Below are 17583 nucleotides of genomic sequence, written 5' to 3' on the forward strand. Positions count from 1 at the left end.
TAATTTACAGAATCAGAAGCATCATCACGATGACGCACCTAAGTTCTGACGGATAAAAAATGCTTGTTTTACATAGACCAAGGTTGCGCAACAAAAAACGTTGATCCATTTTCAAAACAGGGTGCGTTTTCAGCATTACGTTAAACAAATAAATGCCATGTATAATTTTAAATTTTAATGATTTTTCTATGATTACAGCAAGACCACAATTCACATACCCCTCTAAACCTTTAAAATATTAATAATAAAATTGCCCTGTTTAACTGCCAATTTCAATTGCCCTGCTATCGTATTTCATGGCCGGGAAACATTGCACAACCTTTAAATATTTGATGAAGTAAATAATTTGATTGCGAATCGGCATCGAACCGACAGACTTTGCATTCAGGTTTAAGTTAAGAGTAGACATTTCCCTCATGGCCCGTCCTAATGAACTGGATATTGGTATATATATGTATACGAGTCCTTTTCATTTCCTTCGTGGACTGACCAACCCCGCGTCCTACGGGCATTTATGGCTTTCATCTGGTAATCAATGTAATAATTGCCAAGTGCTTTGATTACTGTGCTGTTGCATTTTCGTCCGGCGGAATTGTTGCTTTAATTATGTAGAGCCGTCCACTAATGAGTTGCCCAGCTCGCGGAGATGGAGATGGGTTCTAATTGGTTCGTTGGTTGCTAGGTGGGAACTCTCCGACGCAGGCAATCGACGAGGTTAAATGGACCAAAGCGATGGCAAAAGGTTAACGGATAGCAAACGATAGTCATTAAGCCAGATCCATTTGGCTGCGGATGGCTGAATGTAGAAAAAATATCAGATCGACCTAATGTTATATCAAGCAATCGTCGCCAACCTCTCCATTTAAGATTTCCCTTGCTAATTAAGCGGTGCCAGAAAGTTGAGTTAATTAAGGTACTTAGTTACTATATATAGCCGGTATGAGTAGGAAACTAATAGACTATATAACGATCAAGTAGAGTAGATAAGAACTGACTAGAAAGAATACTTTGCGCTATTATATAAGTTCTTACACCTGATTTAGTCCCACACACTTTTTCTCGCTTCAAAAAATAACGGAAGTCCTATTATCCTAGGCACATTTATCTCACACGGGATTCGTATGTAAATCTAACTGAAGACCTATTGCATAACTTGTCACAAATTCGTCGGCAATCTGAACAAATGCCGCCTGCTTATGCTAATGTCTTTCTCATGTCCTGAAGCGAGACTCAGACAGATAACCGCAGTCGGAAACGCCAGTTGTTACCTTAAGCGTTGCGAATCTGACGCAATGCAAGACAAAAGGTCAAATGTCAAGCAGGAAATATGCTAAATATGCATAGGGCCTTCAGAAGAGGCGAGAAAAGGGGTAGAGAAAACAACAAAACAAAAGCAACCAGCCCCAAAAATGGCATATGCTCCTCTTTACGTTTCCCATCGATAAGATCAGGTCGATACACCAGGCGTATATGGGACGGCATGGGAAGAGCTGTGGAACACAGTCTCCGGAGACAACCAAAGGTGCAAACAAGGAAACTAATTGAATTTATGCTAATTAACCCACCGTGACTGGGGCATGCAGCGTTAATTATGGCATCCCCGACATACGGGGCGTATGCGTAATGCAAATGAAATTCTAATCAATTGCCTGGTAAAAATTAGCATAATGGCCATGGCGTCGGCTTAGGTAGAGCAAGTCTAACACACATTATCAATCACTAATCGATGAAATCGATAAGGTTAAAAGTAAACACGCAAAAGGGGGGCAGCAGAGCCTCATTTTCGCAACGGTTTTCTGTCTAATTAGGCAATGCGTTGTCTCTCCTCCGTGTTTAGTTACCAATTCACCGGGCTTCCAGCTGATTGATTTCACCTCATATATTGCGCTTTTGACTGCAGTTTTGGATCCGCAACCCGAACCCCTTCTTTTTTCCCTCTGGGTTGGTGCCCCTCAATCATTTTTATTTCATGATTTATTCATCTAGACTCTCGAAATGCTTTTCGCTCAGTTGGATCTGCGGCAGCCGCAACATTTTAATGGCATTTTTAGCCACCAAAGTGCGCAAATGGTTATATCCTTATCTGCCGTCTTGGGACCCGGAACAGTTGCCAATTTTTATTTTTATTTTTCCGTGCTGTAACGTCGCGTTTTCCGGGACATATAAAAAGTTGCCCATCTTTAATTGTAATTGCAATTTTATGTTGCCCTTTTTTTTACGTTTTGTCTAAGAGACCTTCTCAATTTGCCTCAGGTGTTTAAACGATACATAATATGTACTACACGTTGAACTGAAAGGTTGATATTAAAATAAAAATACTTTTTGTTTATGGTACACCATTCTATTGAACCTAGTCCTGCCCATTTGCACTTCTTTAGCCTAGCCTCCCACCCATCAAGTTGTCCCTGAGTTTTCCTTCAGTTTTCATTCCTCGAGGAACTACTGAGTAATGTTCTAAGACAATGGAACGTTGGTTATGAAATACTGTAAAAATTGTAACTGCTCAAATGTTAAAGCGCAACTCACTCAAAATTGAGCCAACCTTACACCAACAGGCAACTGGTAAAAGTAACCCAAAGACCTATATTAAGCATTGGAAAGCTTTTTTAAAGCTTAAGGCAGGGATATTTAAGCTTCGAATAAATATCCCTTTTCAGAGACAAACAGTTTGTTGTTTTATTTCACTTAATCAAACAAATGTTACTTTGATTTTTGTGCATCGTTATACAGTAAGTTAGCTTAATGTGCATTAAATATATACATACACACTGGTATATACACGGATATATATAACTTAAAGCTTGCAATAATTAGGCTAACTGATTCTAAATCGTTTCGGGTTATCCTAAAATGAGAGGCTAATGGCTCTCAGAAGCGCTCAAGTTTAAATCAGTTCAGATCGGAATCGTCCACGCGAACTGGCTTGCGTGACAGATATAGAACAATGATGGTGGTCAATGCGCTGACCAGGAATATTACGTCAAACCAACGATGGTAGAAGTTGAAGTGCAGATTTCCTAGAACCTCGGTGATGATCACACGATACTCGGCTGGCATGTTCATGCGCATCAGCAATACTGAGGAACAGAAGTACATGCCCATGATCTGGCCCAAAATAAGTACTATGATGTTGCTCGACTTGCTCGATGAAATGCGATAAAAGAACTACAAAAATATATTATAGCATAAGTTAAACATAAGAAATTGTGGCACTTACTTTTGTCAGCGTTAGCAACAAACCTCTAATCGAGGTGATCACAATGCAGCCGACGAGCAGAAATGATATATGCTGATTCCAGAACGCAAAGTCAATGTTAAAGCCGCACCAGTGTATGGCAATTTCAAGGCCTCGTGTGACTGGATCCTTGCGACCGACTCTATCGAAGATAATGTTGATGCAACACTGTTAAATAAACGTATTTTTAATCGAAACTATAAAGTTGTTTAATTATAGACCTACCATAAATATCTTATAAACACAATAAACACTAAAAAAATGTCCTAGTACATTGAAGTACTTTCCCTTCAATGTTTGAGACCATCTTTGGCGTTCTTCCATGTTTTTCAATGAACTAAGTTCTAAGAAAACAGAGCGTAATAGCTCCTCCAAGCCATACACTTCCTGTTTTAATTGATTGATGTCTGAAGAAATTAAGGGAAAAAATTAGGCATATAGATCACAGAATATCATCTATAACAACCTTCGCCACTGTTCGTGTTGCGCTGGACCGCAGAAGCAAGCATATCCCAAATTCTGGGTTTGGAAGGATTCAGTTTGTTGTGATTATAGATGGCCATGGCAATCTTCCGCTTTTTGGCCGACAGCATTTCTACTGTCAAAGCCAAACGCCTTTCAAAACAGATGATATCATTCCGAGACACTGGCCTGCCAAACAATAGAAAAAAAAGAAAAGTTAAACAGAGATAAGATGGAATTTAAGGCAACGCATTACTTGATGAAATAGGACATACTGGTGTACGGATAATTGACGGCACCAAAGCCAGAAAGTATGGCCATTACAGTGACCCCAATCACACTAATCCGGGAAACGCCCTGTTCGATCGTAAAGATTCCGTGGGAAGCGCTCAGCAAAGGAAAGGGGTCACCAATCCGCCAAAGCCCATATATAAAGATGAACCAACAGAATGTGGTCAGAATTCGGACCCATTTATCGGAAACTGAAAAGAAAATAAAAAGTTATTTGCGGTAAAATTTAGGATGCACTGAGATGGACTTACAGAAAGAAATGCTGTGTATCACGGAGTAGCAAATGTAAATGGGTATCACAGCCGTCGTCATAAAGAGTAGTAACGTGAGACCCAGTCGCCAATGGAAGTACCTTGAACTGGACTCCAGAACATCGATGATTTCGAATATGATCAACTCGAACATGGTTATGGATAAGGCAAATGTGGATGAAAAAATCAACTGAACGGATATATGTCGTATCTCATAGTGCTTGAAGAGTTCTTTGTTGAAAAACAGCCAGCCGCCGGCGAAGAATATCATCTGAAATATATTTCAATAAAGTTATTCTACTTAACATGTCCAAATTGAGACTTCCACTTGCCTGCGACACGAACACAATAACACAGTCGCCCAGGAAGGCCATTTTAATGCCTTGTCTGCCTTCAGATCGGATATGTCAATTACTTTCCAGATTGTCTTGTTACTGGCATTGCTTAGTTAAGCTAATTAACTTTAAAAAGAATTGTTCTGGGAACTGAAAATGCCAACAAGCAAATATAAACAAAAAAGCCGAAAGACAAGCAATCGATAATTCGATAGCACGTCAGGAAGGGATGTTTTCATACTGACAAAATATACCGTTTGGTATTTAATTAATGCGATTGCAGTGGTGTCACTTTAATATTCTTGTTTCTAAATTTAGCTTTGTTTAGGTAATGCACAATAATAATAGCGATTGAAACATTAAAGAAAATTGCCACAATTAGGTAGATAGTTTACTTTTTGAAATTAAGAATTAAATTTTATTTTTTATTTTATTATTATAACGCTTTGCCCATTAAATCACCTCTTGGCTATAGCCATTTATTGGCTTAATGGCCAAATGTCCATCGACCTCTGACAGCACTGCTGGCAATACTGGCTGATTGGACTATGTTTATTAAATGATTACTTGCTGGATGCGGATCCAGATGTTCGACCAAATCTCAGGGAAGCGGAAAGGACTGCGATGGCTTGCTATTACCGCCAGCATGCGGACACCACGGTGACGGTTCCAAAGTTTAGCAACGAGAGTTCCAGCGGCGGAGTGACCTACTACGATATCAAGGTGCGAGTGGGCAAGGTGGAATGGCTGGTGGAGCGCCGTTATCGGGACTTTGCAAATCTTCACGAGAAGCTGGTTGGCGAGATCTCCATCAGTAAGAAGTTGCTGCCGCCGAAGAAGGTACGCCCCCAAACATTTATTACACATACGTATGTAAGTTATGAATAATTTCCTATTTTCAGCTAGTTGGAAACAAGCAGCCCTCCTTTTTGGAGCAACGTCGTGAACAGTTGGAAATTTATCTTCAGGAGCTTCTCATCTACTTCCGTACAGAACTGCCGCGAGCTCTGGCCGAGTTTCTGGACTTTAACAAGTACGACATTATTTATCTGCTACAAGATCTTGCCAAGCTGTTCAATGAAAGCGGTGATGCTCTGCTCAGCTCCAAGAAGGAATACAACCTTTCAGCCCTAGAGGTAAGATATAATTATATGTAAGTGTTTCCTTTGCGTTTTTTGTTAAGTTCGAATATACAGAAAAAATGTCAAAATTATTAGTATTCAACTTTATCCAAACCATCCCTTTGCAGCTTAGAAATAACTTTAAAAGCAAAGTTAAAGCTAGACCCATTAGTTACTCCCTGGGTACCCTCCACAAGCATCACACAAATTTTTCTACAGAGCTGGAAAATACCATAAATTCTGAGAGCAATTTTAAGAATATCAGTAACCTTATAAAGTTTGTTCGACAACATAGTAAGTGGTACCGAGATAATGACTGTATTAATCGACATTATTTTAACTACATATTACTGGATCCTCGAGTAACAAATAATCTAAAAGAACGGGCCAGTCAACTTCACTTAATGGATGTTTGGTATACCTTTCTAAGAGCAATATTTTATGTAGGCAAAGGCAAGGCCACCCGCCCCTACGTTCATTTAAAAAACGCCCAGAAACTGGTAGATGAAACCAACAACATCACATTAGTAAAAGATCCCAAATTGGCGTTAATTGTGTCCATATGGAAGGCAAATCGTGGAGTCTTACTAATACGCGCTTTTCAGGGAATCTCGTCACAAGATGCGCAAACTCGTGAGGCATCTATCATTGATGCTCTCGGCATGAATCACTTGACTAACCGACGATTGGGTTTTTACTATGGTCGAGCTCGAAGTTTATCGGATAAGGAGAGAAAATATCTGGGGATAGCTTTACTTTACAAATTGATGATGAAGTTTCTAGCAAAAGAAGAAAAAGAACTATTTCCTTTAAAGAACACCAAGGCTGCAATGGCAGCTTAAATCAATATAAAATATACTTATACTACTTATTCTAAGATTGTTTTTTATTTTTTCCCCTTTCTACTAGGTCTACGCTATTAGTGAGCGGCTTAGTCTTCCCTGCCCACCGAGCCTGGATCGCGGTGGAAAGTACGACTTCTCGCACGTGCTGGACTTTTGCACACAACTTGTCGCTTTGGTGGTCACCCCGGTCAAGGACAATGCTAGCTATGCCCAGGATTACAATACGGTTGATGTGCCAATCGATCGCAGCAATATTATTCCGAACAGACTAAGTTTTAATCTAAATGCCTTTCGCAATCTCAAGACGCTCAAATTTTCGGCCTTGTCTACCGAAAACATTGTGGACATCGAACTTCTGAAGCCGACTCTCCAGACAATCTGTGTTCATAACACAACCATACAGAACATAAATCAAGTCCTGCTCTGCGACAATCTGCACAAGCACTGCGATGTGCCAAGCCTGCTGCCAGAGACTATCCTTGCATCCCCCTCCGGTTCCGGTCCCTCCACTTCTAATGGTAGTGCCTTGGTCAGTGCGGATGCGTGGCAAGAGATAACAGAACTCGACCTGACAGGCAATTTGCTAACCCAAATCGATGGCAGTGTACGAACAGCTCCAAAACTCAGACGCCTAATCCTTGACCAGAATCGAATACGGACCGTCCAAAATCTGGCCGAACTTCCTCAACTCCAATTGCTTTCGCTATCTGGGAATCTTATAGCAGAGTGTGTGGACTGGCATTTGACGATGGGAAACCTAGTCACTCTGAAGCTAGCTCAGAACAAAATCAAGACACTAAGTGGTCTGCGAAAACTACTTTCACTGGTTAACCTGGACCTTAGTTCCAATCAGATCGAGGAGCTTGATGAAGTTAATCATGTCGCCAATCTTCCGCTTCTAGAGACCCTTCGACTTACTGGAAATCCGCTGGCGGGCAGTGTGGGTGAGTTTTGAAAATGATTATAATTTCAGTTTTGTATACTACATTTTACGAATGTGCAGACTATCGCTCTCGCGTCCTTGCTCGATTTCACGAACGTGCTGCTGAAATATCTTTGGACAACGAACCTGGTAATCAGCAGGAGCTAGATACTGCTTTGGTATTGTCCGCCCTTCTGCAATCAAAGCAACGTCAGCAACAAAAGTGATCCTTCTTTATCGATTCCATATATAGACAAATCTGCGAACGAAATTTTAAATCTTATCTTCTTTTATAAGTATTGCCTATTGATATTTCTTGCAACTAAACCCTATTAACAAATATTATTTTCCTAAGGTTGTGGACTTTAAACGGTTTAAAGATTTCTTTCAAGGATATTTCCCACGTTAGAAGTAATTTTAATTTATTCAAAGTGATTTGTAAATTTCCATGTTTGTAAAATTCCCCGTATTCAGCCAAACTCTAAATGTATATGTTTTATCATTTCTGTCCCCCTTGATGTGCAATAATTCAATGCTCACTTCCAAACAAATAAGTTAAGTAAATCAAATAAATTATATATCTCGACAAAAAAAGGTTCGTAATTAATTATGAAATTGTATAACATAGTTCAGAAGGAAGCATTGCAACAATTTTCCTAGCTTTTGATCATTGATAGGACCAATCAGTCTTGATTATGTACAATTATTTCAATTATTGCCTAACTTATAAGTCAGATGCAAGGATTTCAAGAAGCCAATGCACAGTTAACCACCATGTACAACGTTCTGGTATTGTTCCTATTGCTTTTCACTCGTGCCCAGATGGAACCCCATAGAAGAGGTCATAACATGACTTTGCTGAGATCGGTGCTGACAGTCATCCGCGGCAGGGAGAATTGGAAAAATACCCCCATCTTCTTAGGCGGACATTGTAATTCGGATGACCTGAATAACTTGATGAGTTGGCTTCAAAATACGATGGAAGTAACTTGTCATACAGTGGATACATCTACTTCAGCCAAAAACGAAAACGCTCTGGGTCACTTTAACATAAATGCAGATAATTCGCTTGGTTTGTTGTTTTGCCAAAGCTCCCATGAATTGATTTGGTTTAATATGGATAAGAGACTTCGACGATTACGTGGTATTCGCCTTATTGTGATTCTATCAGACAAACGAAGTTCATCCAGCAAAGCTATAATGAGCACGTTTAAGAGACTGTGGCACTTTCAGTTCCAAAAATTTCCAAGGCTATGTGGTGTCTACCCCAGTGGAAAACGACATTCCGCGAGTGTTTTTCGTGAAGGACAAGAAAACCGGACGCAAGCAGATCAGAGGATTTGGATATCGCACATTTGTGGAGTACCTGCATCGCTACAATGCCTCTTTACATGTCAGTAATTCTCAGCAGGAGCATGCCATCAACAGCAGCGTGAATATGGGTCGGATAATTAATCAGATTGTGGATGGCCAATTAGAAATCTCCCTGCATCCGTATGTAGACGTTCCGGAAAATATGGGAGATAACAGTTATCCCCTTCTAATAGCTAGCAATTGTCTTATTGTTCCGGTCAGGAACGAGATATCTCGCTACATGTATCTACTATTGCCTCTCAACCAATCAAGCTGGATACTACTGCTCGGTTCTGTAATTTATATCAGCGGAGTGCTCTACTACATTCAGCCTGGTCTGCTGCACCGCACCTGGGATCAGCGGATTGGCCTCAACATCCTAGATAGCATCAGCCGAATAATTAATATATGCTCTCCCTCCAGGATTTACAACCCATCCCTGAGGTATTTTATAGTTTCGGTGCACCTTAGTATTCTGGGCTTTGTGGTGACCAACCTCTACAGCATTATGTTGGGCAGCTTCTTCACCACCTTGGTAGTGGGCGAGCAGGTGGACAGCATGCAGCAGCTCATCCAGTAACAGCAAAAGGTACTTGTAAAATATTACGAAGTCAGTACATTCTTACGGCATGTGGAACCAGATTTGGTGGACGGAGTAGCGCAACTATTAGTGGGCGTGAATGCCAGTGAGCAGGTGTCCGCTCTTCTGGGATTCAATCGGAGCTATGCCTACCCCTTCACCCTGGAGAGATGGGAGTTCTTCTCACTACAACAGCAATACGCCTTCAAGCCAATCTTCAGATTCTCATCGGCATGCCTGGGCTCCCCGATTATAGGCTATCCCATGAAAAGTGACTGCCACCTGCAGTCGTCATTGAACATGTTCATCATGCGGATCCAGGCCGCAGGACTTCTGCGGCACTGGGTAGTATCCGATTTTAACGATGCAATGCGCGCTGGCTATGTTCGACTTCTGGAAAACTTCCTAGGATTTCACTCGTTAGATGTCGATTCCTTGCGCCTGCGGTGGGCAGTACTCCTATGTGGGTGGCTGCTATCCACCTTGATTTTTCTTTGCGAGCGCTGGCGCTTTTACCACTAATTCACATAATTAGCGTTGTAATAACCTTATTACAATAATGGTTACCTTACCTGTCAATAAAATATTTTGTGCCCTCCCACTTTACCATAATTTGAATTCATGCCAATTAAACGAAATTGCGTAGACCACATGTGTGCGTGGTATTCAAGAATTCACAAACTTTTCAATACAAAACAAATAAAAGTCGTAATTAAGGATATGAAGGTATATTTTAAACTTACAAATTGTTTGTCATTTACAATTTAAATTGTTTGTCATTTACAATTAATAAGGTTCCAATATTCAAATGAATTGAAAGATATTTTAGATGTAAAGATAAAGATCCCATTGCAGAGGATTGATTACGCCTTTCAAAACGGATCTTTTGAAAATCCCAACTCACATCCAGCATTCAAATCCCTTGTGCAACTGAGATTTCATTTATGATGTTTCATTAATTTTAAAAGGGGCCAATATACAATTCATAAATAGGTGCTATACAATTTATTTGCCTTCGTATTGGTGATACGGAATTCGGGATATGGCCAATGTGCGATGAATATGAATGAACTTTAACTAATAGTTCTGCCAGTGAAGGGTATAGTCGCGTGATTTGAGCTTTCCGTGGGGCTTGTATCATTGCGGATGGTGATGGTGCTGGGCGTGATAGTGCTGCTGCTCGGCGGCAGCGACTGCATCGAACATGGGCGTGTGCACCTCGCCCAGGAACTGGGGCGTGGGTGGAGCATTTGGCTCAGAGAGCTCTCCAATCAGTGGCATGTCGATATCCGTGGCTAAAGAGCTTTGGCCGTAGTTGCTTAGTCCGTAGGGCTGTTGCTGTTGGTGCTGTTGCACCACCGAAACTTGAGCATAATCCGGGGTGGGTTGTACCTGCTGCTGGGTATCCAGCAAAACTGGGGCCGCCTCCATTTCTCCAAATTGTATTGGACCGGTCTGCTGCACCGGCATGCTCTGATGTACTGGCATATTCTGCACGGGCTCATGCTCAACTGGCGCCGACAAGTATTCCTGTTGAAGTTCCGCTTGCGGTTCATTCGGCTGTCCCTGCATCTGTTGCTGATGTCCCACCTGTTGATGGTGTTGCTGCAAATGATGGTCCTCCTGCGGCGGCAACATGTCGGAGCTCTGATCCGCGACATCATCAGCAGTCTCGCTAATATCTGCACCTTCACCAGAGGTTTCTCCATCGCGTCGAACCAGGCCCAACATGTCCAGCATATTACGCTTGACGGCATTCTCACTGGCAGCCTCCAAACTTGGGTAGCAGGTGCTAAGTCCACAATTTGCCAAGTGCTGAGCCATCTTGTTGCCGTTGCCGGTGGCAAAGCCGCAGATGCAGTGCATCTCCTGTGGCATATTCACTTCCATGGCGTCCACAAAGTTTCCATTACATTCCACGCCATGACGGAATTGCGCTCGCTCGCAACATGTCTGATAATTGCACTTAACGCAGTGTAGCCAACCACTGGGAAAAGATTTAATATAAAAAAGTGATTAAATGAGTGCGTAGAGCGCCAAAACCTTTTATTACAAATTATTGCCTCACACATTCTAATGAGTTTTCCCCAAGAGATCAATCAGCCACTATTAAATCAATTAGCTGCTGACTTATAAACCTCAACCCGCGGTTCTGGCTTGTCACAATTGAATCAACCACCATGTGCAAAGTGTTAACCTTATTGGTCGTTATTTTATTACTGGCGCTAACAAACGCTGCTTACAATGTGACATTGTTGAAATCCGTTCTAAGTCTCATCTCTACACGGGAGCCGTGGATAAATACACCAATATTCGTCGGACATAATACGCAAGGAGGCGACCTCAACGACTTGATTATTTGGCTCCATCAAACAATGGGAGTTACTAGCTTGACAATGAATTTATTTCTCCAACCTGAACATATAAGACCCCTTGGTCATTTTAAAATCACTAGATACAATGGCATAGCTTTGTTCTTTTGTCATGATAAACATGATATCATGTGGCTTACTCTGGATAGAAATCTACGAAAACTCCGTCGCATTCGATTGATCATCATTCTGCGTAATCAAAGAAGTGGCTCGCAAGGTGCTATTAAATCAATATTCAACGCCTTATGGCAATATCAATTCCTCAACGTTCTTGTCCTGCAAAGGGATCAGCTTTATTCCTACACTCCGTATCCGGCGATGCGTTTTTTCAAACTCGATATTCATACGGAACCGCTATTTCCACATGCAGCAAGGAATTTCCATGGATATGTAGTATCCACTCCGGCGGAAAATGATATTCCGAGAGTGTTTCATGTGCACGATCCATTAACGAAGAGCAGAAAGGTGCTGGGATACGCATATCGCACATTCGTGGAATATTTGGATCACTATAATGCCTCGCTGCGTTTGACCAATCCAGATGAGAATCTAGACCCAACAACTAGTGTGAATATGAACCACATTGTGCAGTTGATTATAGACGGTCAATTGGAAATCTCTTTGCACCCGTACGTTTTCACACCCCCAACAGCAACCAAGAGTTACCCCTTACTAATATATCCAAACTGCTTGATTGTGCCCATGAGAAATGAGATTCCAAGGCACATGTACCTATTGCGACCATTCCAATTGTACAGCTGGTATATTCTGTTATTCGCAGTTTTCTACATCACTGGAATTCTCTATTGCATAAGCCCGAAACTCAATAAAAGTTCTTGGCCGCAACGCTTGGGATTGAATTTTCTAGATGCGATAAGCAAGATACTTTTTATCAGCCCCCCTATAACAATTTACAGACCAACATGGCGCCATTTGATTATTTTCCTACAACTTTCAGTCCTGGGATTCATGTCCACAAGTTGGTACAACATTGAGTTGGACAGCTTCTTCACAACCATAGTAGTGGGCGAGCAAGTAAATAGCATGGATCAGCTTGTCCACCAGCAGCAAAGGGTGCTCGTCAAGGAGTATGAAATTAACACATTTCTGCGCCATGTTGAACCTCGATTAGTGGAAAAAGTATCTCGGCTTTTGGTGCCTGTAAATGCCAGTGAACAGGTGTCCGCTTTGCTGAGTTTTAATCGCAGCTTCGCGTACCCTTTTACAGAAGAACGTTGGCAGTTTTTTGCCATGCAACAGCAATATGCCTTTAAGCCGATTTTTCGCTTTTCATCTGCTTGCTTGGGATCTCCACATATTGGCTATCCAATGCGCGTTGACAGCCACTTGGAGACATCCCTTAACCATTTCATATTGAAGATTCAGGATACTGGACTGCTGAATCACTGGGTAGTTTCCGACTTTAACGATGCCATGCGTGCTGGATACGTTAGGTTTGTAGATAACGTCCTGGGCTATCAAAGTATCGATGTGGATACTTTGAGACTGGGCTGGTGTGTCTTGGGAATTGGTTGGATACTGTCAGCTCTGGTTTTCTCTTGTGAATACTGGCACCTTTATCCATGGCGATTTATTGCTTAGGTAAATAAAATATTTTTGAACTTACGTGTAATGTGTCTCCTCGCTGGCGAAATCGGTGTTGCACTCGGCACAGGTCTTACCCTCCAGAAAAGCAAAGAATACTGGCCGCTTGTAGGTGGAGAACGGCGGCTGCTCGCGGTGATGGGTGCGAATCTTTGGCGGTGGTATCAACATCGAGTTGTTGAGTAAGAGACGCACCGGTCTATTGGTCTTAGTCATGCTCACATGATGCTGCACTGCGTGCTGCTTTAGATCCCCCTTCTCGAGGAAGGATAGCGAGCATTTCTGGCAGCGCAGCGAGGGATCACGCTTGTTGATGTGCTCGTCCAAATGCATGAAGTAATGTTCTATGCGCAGCTGGTTAACGACGCCAAGCTTTGAGAAGTAGAAAATCTAAAAAGAATCAGTTTTTAATAGAGAGAACTTTACAAGATTACTTTACCATGACAGCTACTTACATCCAAGCAATAGGGGCACTGTAAAAAGTTTTGATGCTTGTGGTCGTCATAAAAATGCCTGACCAAATCGCGGTGCGAAGATGATCGATAGCCGCAGGAGTGACACCAATATGGTAGTTCCAGGGTGCTGTGGACCTTCTGCAAATGAGCCGTCAACAGATGCAGGGAATTGTGACGCTGCTGGCATATTAGGCAGTAGTACGAGGGTGAACCCTCCGTTTTTGTCTCAGTTGGATGCATGATCTGGTTGTGTTTGGCCAAAACCGACTCGGTGGGATGCTTCTCCAAGCAAAAAAGGCACTGGAACTGGTGCTGCTTACCCTCTGGCGAAATATGCGATACTAAATGCGTTTGGAGTTTCTCATTGGAATCGAAGGAGTCGCCGTTCAGGCAGATTGGACACTCCACGGTCTTGGCCAGTTCGTTGTGAACCGTACGGGGTGTGCTATATGGAAAGATCTCGTGGTACTCGTCCGTACCATCACTTATTCCATAGTACAGCTCCTCCAAGCCCCTTAGATCATCCTCTTCTTTCTTAATGACCATTGGAATCTTTTCATCTTTTTCTTTCGGTTTTTTACCAAGGCCTTTAGCTATCAGAGATTTAGACAGTGATTTAGATGACGAGGTCGTTGCTCTGTCTCCTTTTGTCTGGTTGGTACTGCCCGGCGGCCGACCTGGACCCTTTTTAATTGGCAATTGAGGTGGTGGGGTGCCTAATGCATTCGGTGGACGGCCGCGCTTGACTCCAGATGATGCTATATCACGATCCTTTTCCTTCTTGGGAATCTTGTTAGAAACAACGTAGTCAGCATCGTTGATAGCTGCAATTGAAGATGTTAACTTAAAAAGATGTAATCTCAACATACAAACTTAAACATTACATATTTGTCCATTTTTGTTGAATCTGGTGGAATGGGTCCAATCAATTTAATTAGTAAATTCTTTCTTGCGTTTTATCACTCCAAATGAAAAAGGAAATCAAATAAAAACAGTTATTAAATTTCTTGCAAGTTTATTTATGGTTTCTCTAATGGGGTTGTTTTAAAATAATTAGACACGAGAAATGTCAGGAAGTAATGCTTAAATTGTACATATGTGAATATATCAATGATACATTTCACCTATATAGATTATATAAATTCACAATTCACATAACACAATAAGTGGACCTGAGCTCAGCTGTTGGGTTCGATTAACCAAAACTAATCAAACAAAACGAAAACATTTCAGTTTGGAGTGAGAAACGCAGGCACTTAACAGATTATCATAACGCACTATTCTATTCACGGCCTAAATAAAAACTTGCTACAAAAGTACGATAGTACTAACGTTTCTTGAGGCGCTTGGGAGCAGCATTGGCAGGTGTCTCCTTGTAGTTGGCCGGCAAAATACTCCAGTCCTTGAACGGATTGGTTGCCACCTAAACGAAAGAGCTATTAAAGGCTAATCGCTAATAAAAATTTTTCGATTCTGCTTACCTGATACAGACGCTGAGTGATTGTCTCATTGGTGGTTACTCTTGTCTGCTCGGCAATGTGTATTATGATATTGTTGAATGCCTGCAAGGCATATGTACCAAAGGACTCTCGCCATACCAACTCGTCGAGGAATTGTTGAATCATCTGGCGAGATAGCAACGATAGGGTGTTCTGGAACATGCGCGGCACAATCCGTCGCAAATATTCCATTACCGCTGAGTTGTTGTGCTTGGCTGTGTTGTCAGTGGCAGCTGCTTGGACAATATTTTTGAATCCCATGCTGAAGAGGGTGATCTTGTCGACAGTCAAGTCTATACAAATGGTGCTGTCCTTGTGCACCCAGCGCGACAGTGGCTCAAGAATGGCCTGGAATCGCTTTTTGTAGTTACGATCACCATCGGTGATTGGCTCTACAGCCCGCAGTCGGATGGACTTCTCCGCATAATCATAGACGCCCAGAACCTCAACTTTCACTTGTCGCTGGGAGCCATCTTGGGATGTGGTTCCTAGGGAAATAACACCCACCTCCACAAACTTGCCGGGACCGCCCAGCTTCTTGCATTTTTGATGCACTGCCAAAGTGCAAATGGCTCTAAGCCAGGTGTAGATTCCTTTGATATAAACACTGTCCACCTTAACCCACTGCACCACATTTTGAATACTGGTCTGGCAAGCCCAGTGGTAAATTAACTTCAACAGGAATGTGGGTGGGTGCTGAGCTCCTTCGAAAATGGAATTGTTGAACACGGAGACGAAGCGGTAGGGGCAACATTCGCTGATCCACACATAGCCACCAGTGTAGGGAAACTTGGTCACATCCGAATAAATTCCTAAATATAAATACATTAATAAACGAATTCAGTTGATCATATATCTCTTACCCAATTTGAGCTCGTTGTTGCGATGGTTTATGCAATGCTGTTGAGCGCGTAGCAATCCCTCCTGGAGCAGCCACTCGCAGAATTTATTGGGCGTAAGCATGAGCACCAGCTTAACCTTCGAGTCCAGCTTGCTGCGGGTGGCAGCCATGTCTTTGATCTTGAGAAAAGGCTTTGCTAGCACCACCAGAGATGGATATGTCTTTCCTTGCATCTTGTTATCCTTGCCATCCTTGCCGTCTTTGCTATCCTTGCTTTCGTCGGTGCTGCCCACCACCAGACCGCCCACCGAATTAACCTCGGCGGGGCGGTAGTTCTTCGGCGGCGATTCGATGTCCGGTTTGGATTCCTTAAATAGTTTTCCACTGCTCTTAGGTACCGGTGAAGAAGATCCTCCACTAGCAGCGGATGCAGCCTTCTTACTGGATTTCGGGGTGAACGAGGAAGATGCATTGGCCACGGCCACTGCTTTTTTGCCTGCAGACAGCGCCAGTCGCTTGGCCAGCGGCATATCGTCGTCTCCCTCATCGGAGGACTCCAGGTAGGCGATGTTGGATGGTTGTCGTGGTGGGCGGCCACGACCCCGCCCTGTGCCACCGCTTTGGGCGGCGGGTGTTGAGGGAGAGTCCGTCGGCTTGGGTGGTTTTTTGGGCAGCGTAGCCTCCTTGAGCTCCTGCAGCACTTTGCCCTTAAAGGAGTAGGCCTGGAACACCTGGCCGTTAAACAGCTCCTTGCCCTCGTTGGCGCTAACCGCGTTCTTTAGTGCACCCTTCACCGCGTTGTGCTCGTTAGTAATCTTCTCGTAGTACGCCAATTGTGCCGGCGACAGCTCCTCCACCCAGAACTCCATGTCCAGGGAGATTTCACTTCTCGTTACGCGCGTCATCTTACAGCTAACTAGTTAACCGACCACTGGCCCAGCGAGGGCGTTGTTTTTAAAAATATTAAGAGCTAAGTAAATTTTTTTTCGCTCGAATTAGCTTTCCTTGCGTGGATGTACCTGCTCGAGTAAATAACATCGATGAAAACATCGATAATATCGGCTTGGGTATTGTCGTGACACACGCACAGTGGTGCACCACACATCGGTTCGTTAAAATATAAACAAATATAAATCAAATTTTTGTATTTAAAAAAAAGTGTTAACGTAAACTGGTCAATTTTATATTCTGCTAATAAGAACAAGAATAAAATTTTTTTACAATTAAGGAATATCATAACAAGAATTGATTTAACGTATAAATAAATGCCATGAATATATTTTCCCACCTAAATATACATTACAGATATTTTTTACTATGATCAGTATGTTGCGGACTATCGACTACCACAAAAAACGCTGAAAGTCTATCGATGATTTTACAAGATGCTTCATCCCTGAAAGTTGGCGCGCAATT

General features: G+C 42.4%; 5 protein-coding genes and 1 pseudogene across 9 annotated transcripts; 4 read left to right on the top strand and 2 right to left on the bottom strand.

The window, feature by feature from the left end:
* Positions 1 to 2647: 2647 nt before the first annotated feature.
* GPHR (Golgi pH Regulator) lies at positions 2648 to 4783 on the bottom strand. The gene is made up of 7 exons (NM_137172.4): positions 4572 to 4783; positions 4240 to 4510; positions 3954 to 4179; positions 3702 to 3886; positions 3461 to 3642; positions 3218 to 3403; positions 2648 to 3165 (listed from the first exon to the last, which is right to left on the bottom strand). Exons 1-7 carry the CDS (start codon positions 4611 to 4613, stop codon positions 2890 to 2892), a joined length of 1368 nt encoding a protein of 455 aa, NP_611016.2. The 5' UTR covers positions 4614 to 4783; the 3' UTR covers positions 2648 to 2889.
* A 52-nt stretch (positions 4784 to 4835) lies between these two features.
* On the top strand, positions 4836 to 8049 carry CG11807 (uncharacterized protein). 3 transcript variants are annotated; one of them, NM_001274062.2, is made up of 6 exons: positions 4836 to 4902; positions 5050 to 5414; positions 5477 to 5710; positions 6605 to 7484; positions 7544 to 7758; positions 7818 to 8049. In NM_001274062.2, exons 2-5 carry the CDS (start codon positions 5199 to 5201, stop codon positions 7687 to 7689), a joined length of 1476 nt encoding a protein of 491 aa, NP_001260991.1. In that variant the 5' UTR covers positions 4836 to 4902; positions 5050 to 5198; the 3' UTR covers positions 7690 to 7758; positions 7818 to 8049. The 3 variants fall into 3 exon arrangements, with proteins under 3 accessions (NP_001260991.1, NP_001260990.1, NP_611017.1); NM_001274061.2 differs by having other exon boundaries at positions 4836 to 4956; positions 7544 to 8049; NM_137173.5 differs by lacking the exon at positions 4836 to 4902 and having other exon boundaries at positions 5090 to 5414; positions 7544 to 8049.
* Positions 5776 to 6570, top strand: CG42391 (uncharacterized protein; the record flags this gene model as incomplete). Its single annotated transcript, NM_001144199.1, has 1 exon — positions 5776 to 6570. The coding sequence occupies one exon, from the start codon at positions 5776 to 5778 to the stop codon at positions 6535 to 6537; it is 762 nt and encodes a 253-aa protein (NP_001137671.1). The 3' UTR covers positions 6538 to 6570.
* A 187-nt stretch (positions 8050 to 8236) lies between the features above and the next one.
* On the top strand, positions 8237 to 9917 carry Ir51a (Ionotropic receptor 51a; annotated as a pseudogene).
* A 192-nt stretch (positions 9918 to 10109) lies between these two features.
* On the bottom strand, positions 10110 to 17217 carry row (relative of woc). Of its 3 annotated transcripts, none has more exons than NM_137175.4 (6): positions 16190 to 17217; positions 15309 to 16138; positions 15160 to 15250; positions 13828 to 14651; positions 13395 to 13762; positions 10110 to 11382 (listed from the first exon to the last, which is right to left on the bottom strand). In NM_137175.4, exons 1-6 carry the CDS (start codon positions 17070 to 17072, stop codon positions 10533 to 10535), a joined length of 3846 nt encoding a protein of 1281 aa, NP_611019.2. In that variant the 5' UTR covers positions 17073 to 17217; the 3' UTR covers positions 10110 to 10532. The 3 variants fall into 2 exon arrangements, with proteins under 3 accessions (NP_611019.2, NP_001260992.1, NP_725441.1); NM_166081.3 differs by lacking the exons at positions 10110 to 11382; positions 13395 to 13762; positions 13828 to 14651 and having other exon boundaries at positions 14828 to 15250.
* On the top strand, positions 11576 to 13369 carry Ir51b (Ionotropic receptor 51b; the record flags this gene model as incomplete). Its single annotated transcript, NM_166080.1, has 1 exon — positions 11576 to 13369. The coding sequence occupies one exon, from the start codon at positions 11576 to 11578 to the stop codon at positions 13367 to 13369; it is 1794 nt and encodes a 597-aa protein (NP_725440.1).
* Positions 17218 to 17583: the final 366 nt, after the last annotated feature.

Source organism: Drosophila melanogaster, chromosome 2R, assembly GCF_000001215.4.
Source record: "Drosophila melanogaster chromosome 2R".
Classification (NCBI taxonomy): Eukaryota; Metazoa; Arthropoda; class Insecta; order Diptera; family Drosophilidae; genus Drosophila; species Drosophila melanogaster.

Coding starts and splice junctions, on each gene's coding strand:
- CG11807 (NM_001274061.2), top strand. CDS start 5,199: ATGGCTTGCTATTACCGCCAGCATGCGGACACCACGGTGACGGTTCCA. Junction 5,415..5,476: donor AGTTGCTGCCGCCGAAGAAG/GTACGCCCCCAA, acceptor TCCTATTTTCAG/CTAGTTGGAAACAAGCAGCC. Junction 7,485..7,543: donor TCCGCTGGCGGGCAGTGTGG/GTGAGTTTTGAA, acceptor ACGAATGTGCAG/ACTATCGCTCTCGCGTCCTT.
- row (NM_137175.4), bottom strand. CDS start 17,072: ATGACGCGCGTAACGAGAAGTGAAATCTCCCTGGACATGGAGTTCTGG. Junction 15,251..15,308: donor TCACTCAGCGTCTGTATCAG/GTAAGCAGAATC, acceptor TCTTTCGTTTAG/GTGGCAACCAATCCGTTCAA. Junction 11,383..13,394: donor AGCGAGGAGACACATTACAC/GTAAGTTCAAAA, acceptor ATCTTTTCCCAG/TGGTTGGCTACACTGCGTTA.
- GPHR (NM_137172.4), bottom strand. CDS start 4,613: ATGGCCTTCCTGGGCGACTGTGTTATTGTGTTCGTGTCGCAG. Junction 4,511..4,571: donor TTATTGTGTTCGTGTCGCAG/GCAAGTGGAAGT, acceptor AATATATTTCAG/ATGATATTCTTCGCCGGCGG. Junction 3,643..3,701: donor CAACACGAACAGTGGCGAAG/GTTGTTATAGAT, acceptor TAATTTCTTCAG/ACATCAATCAATTAAAACAG.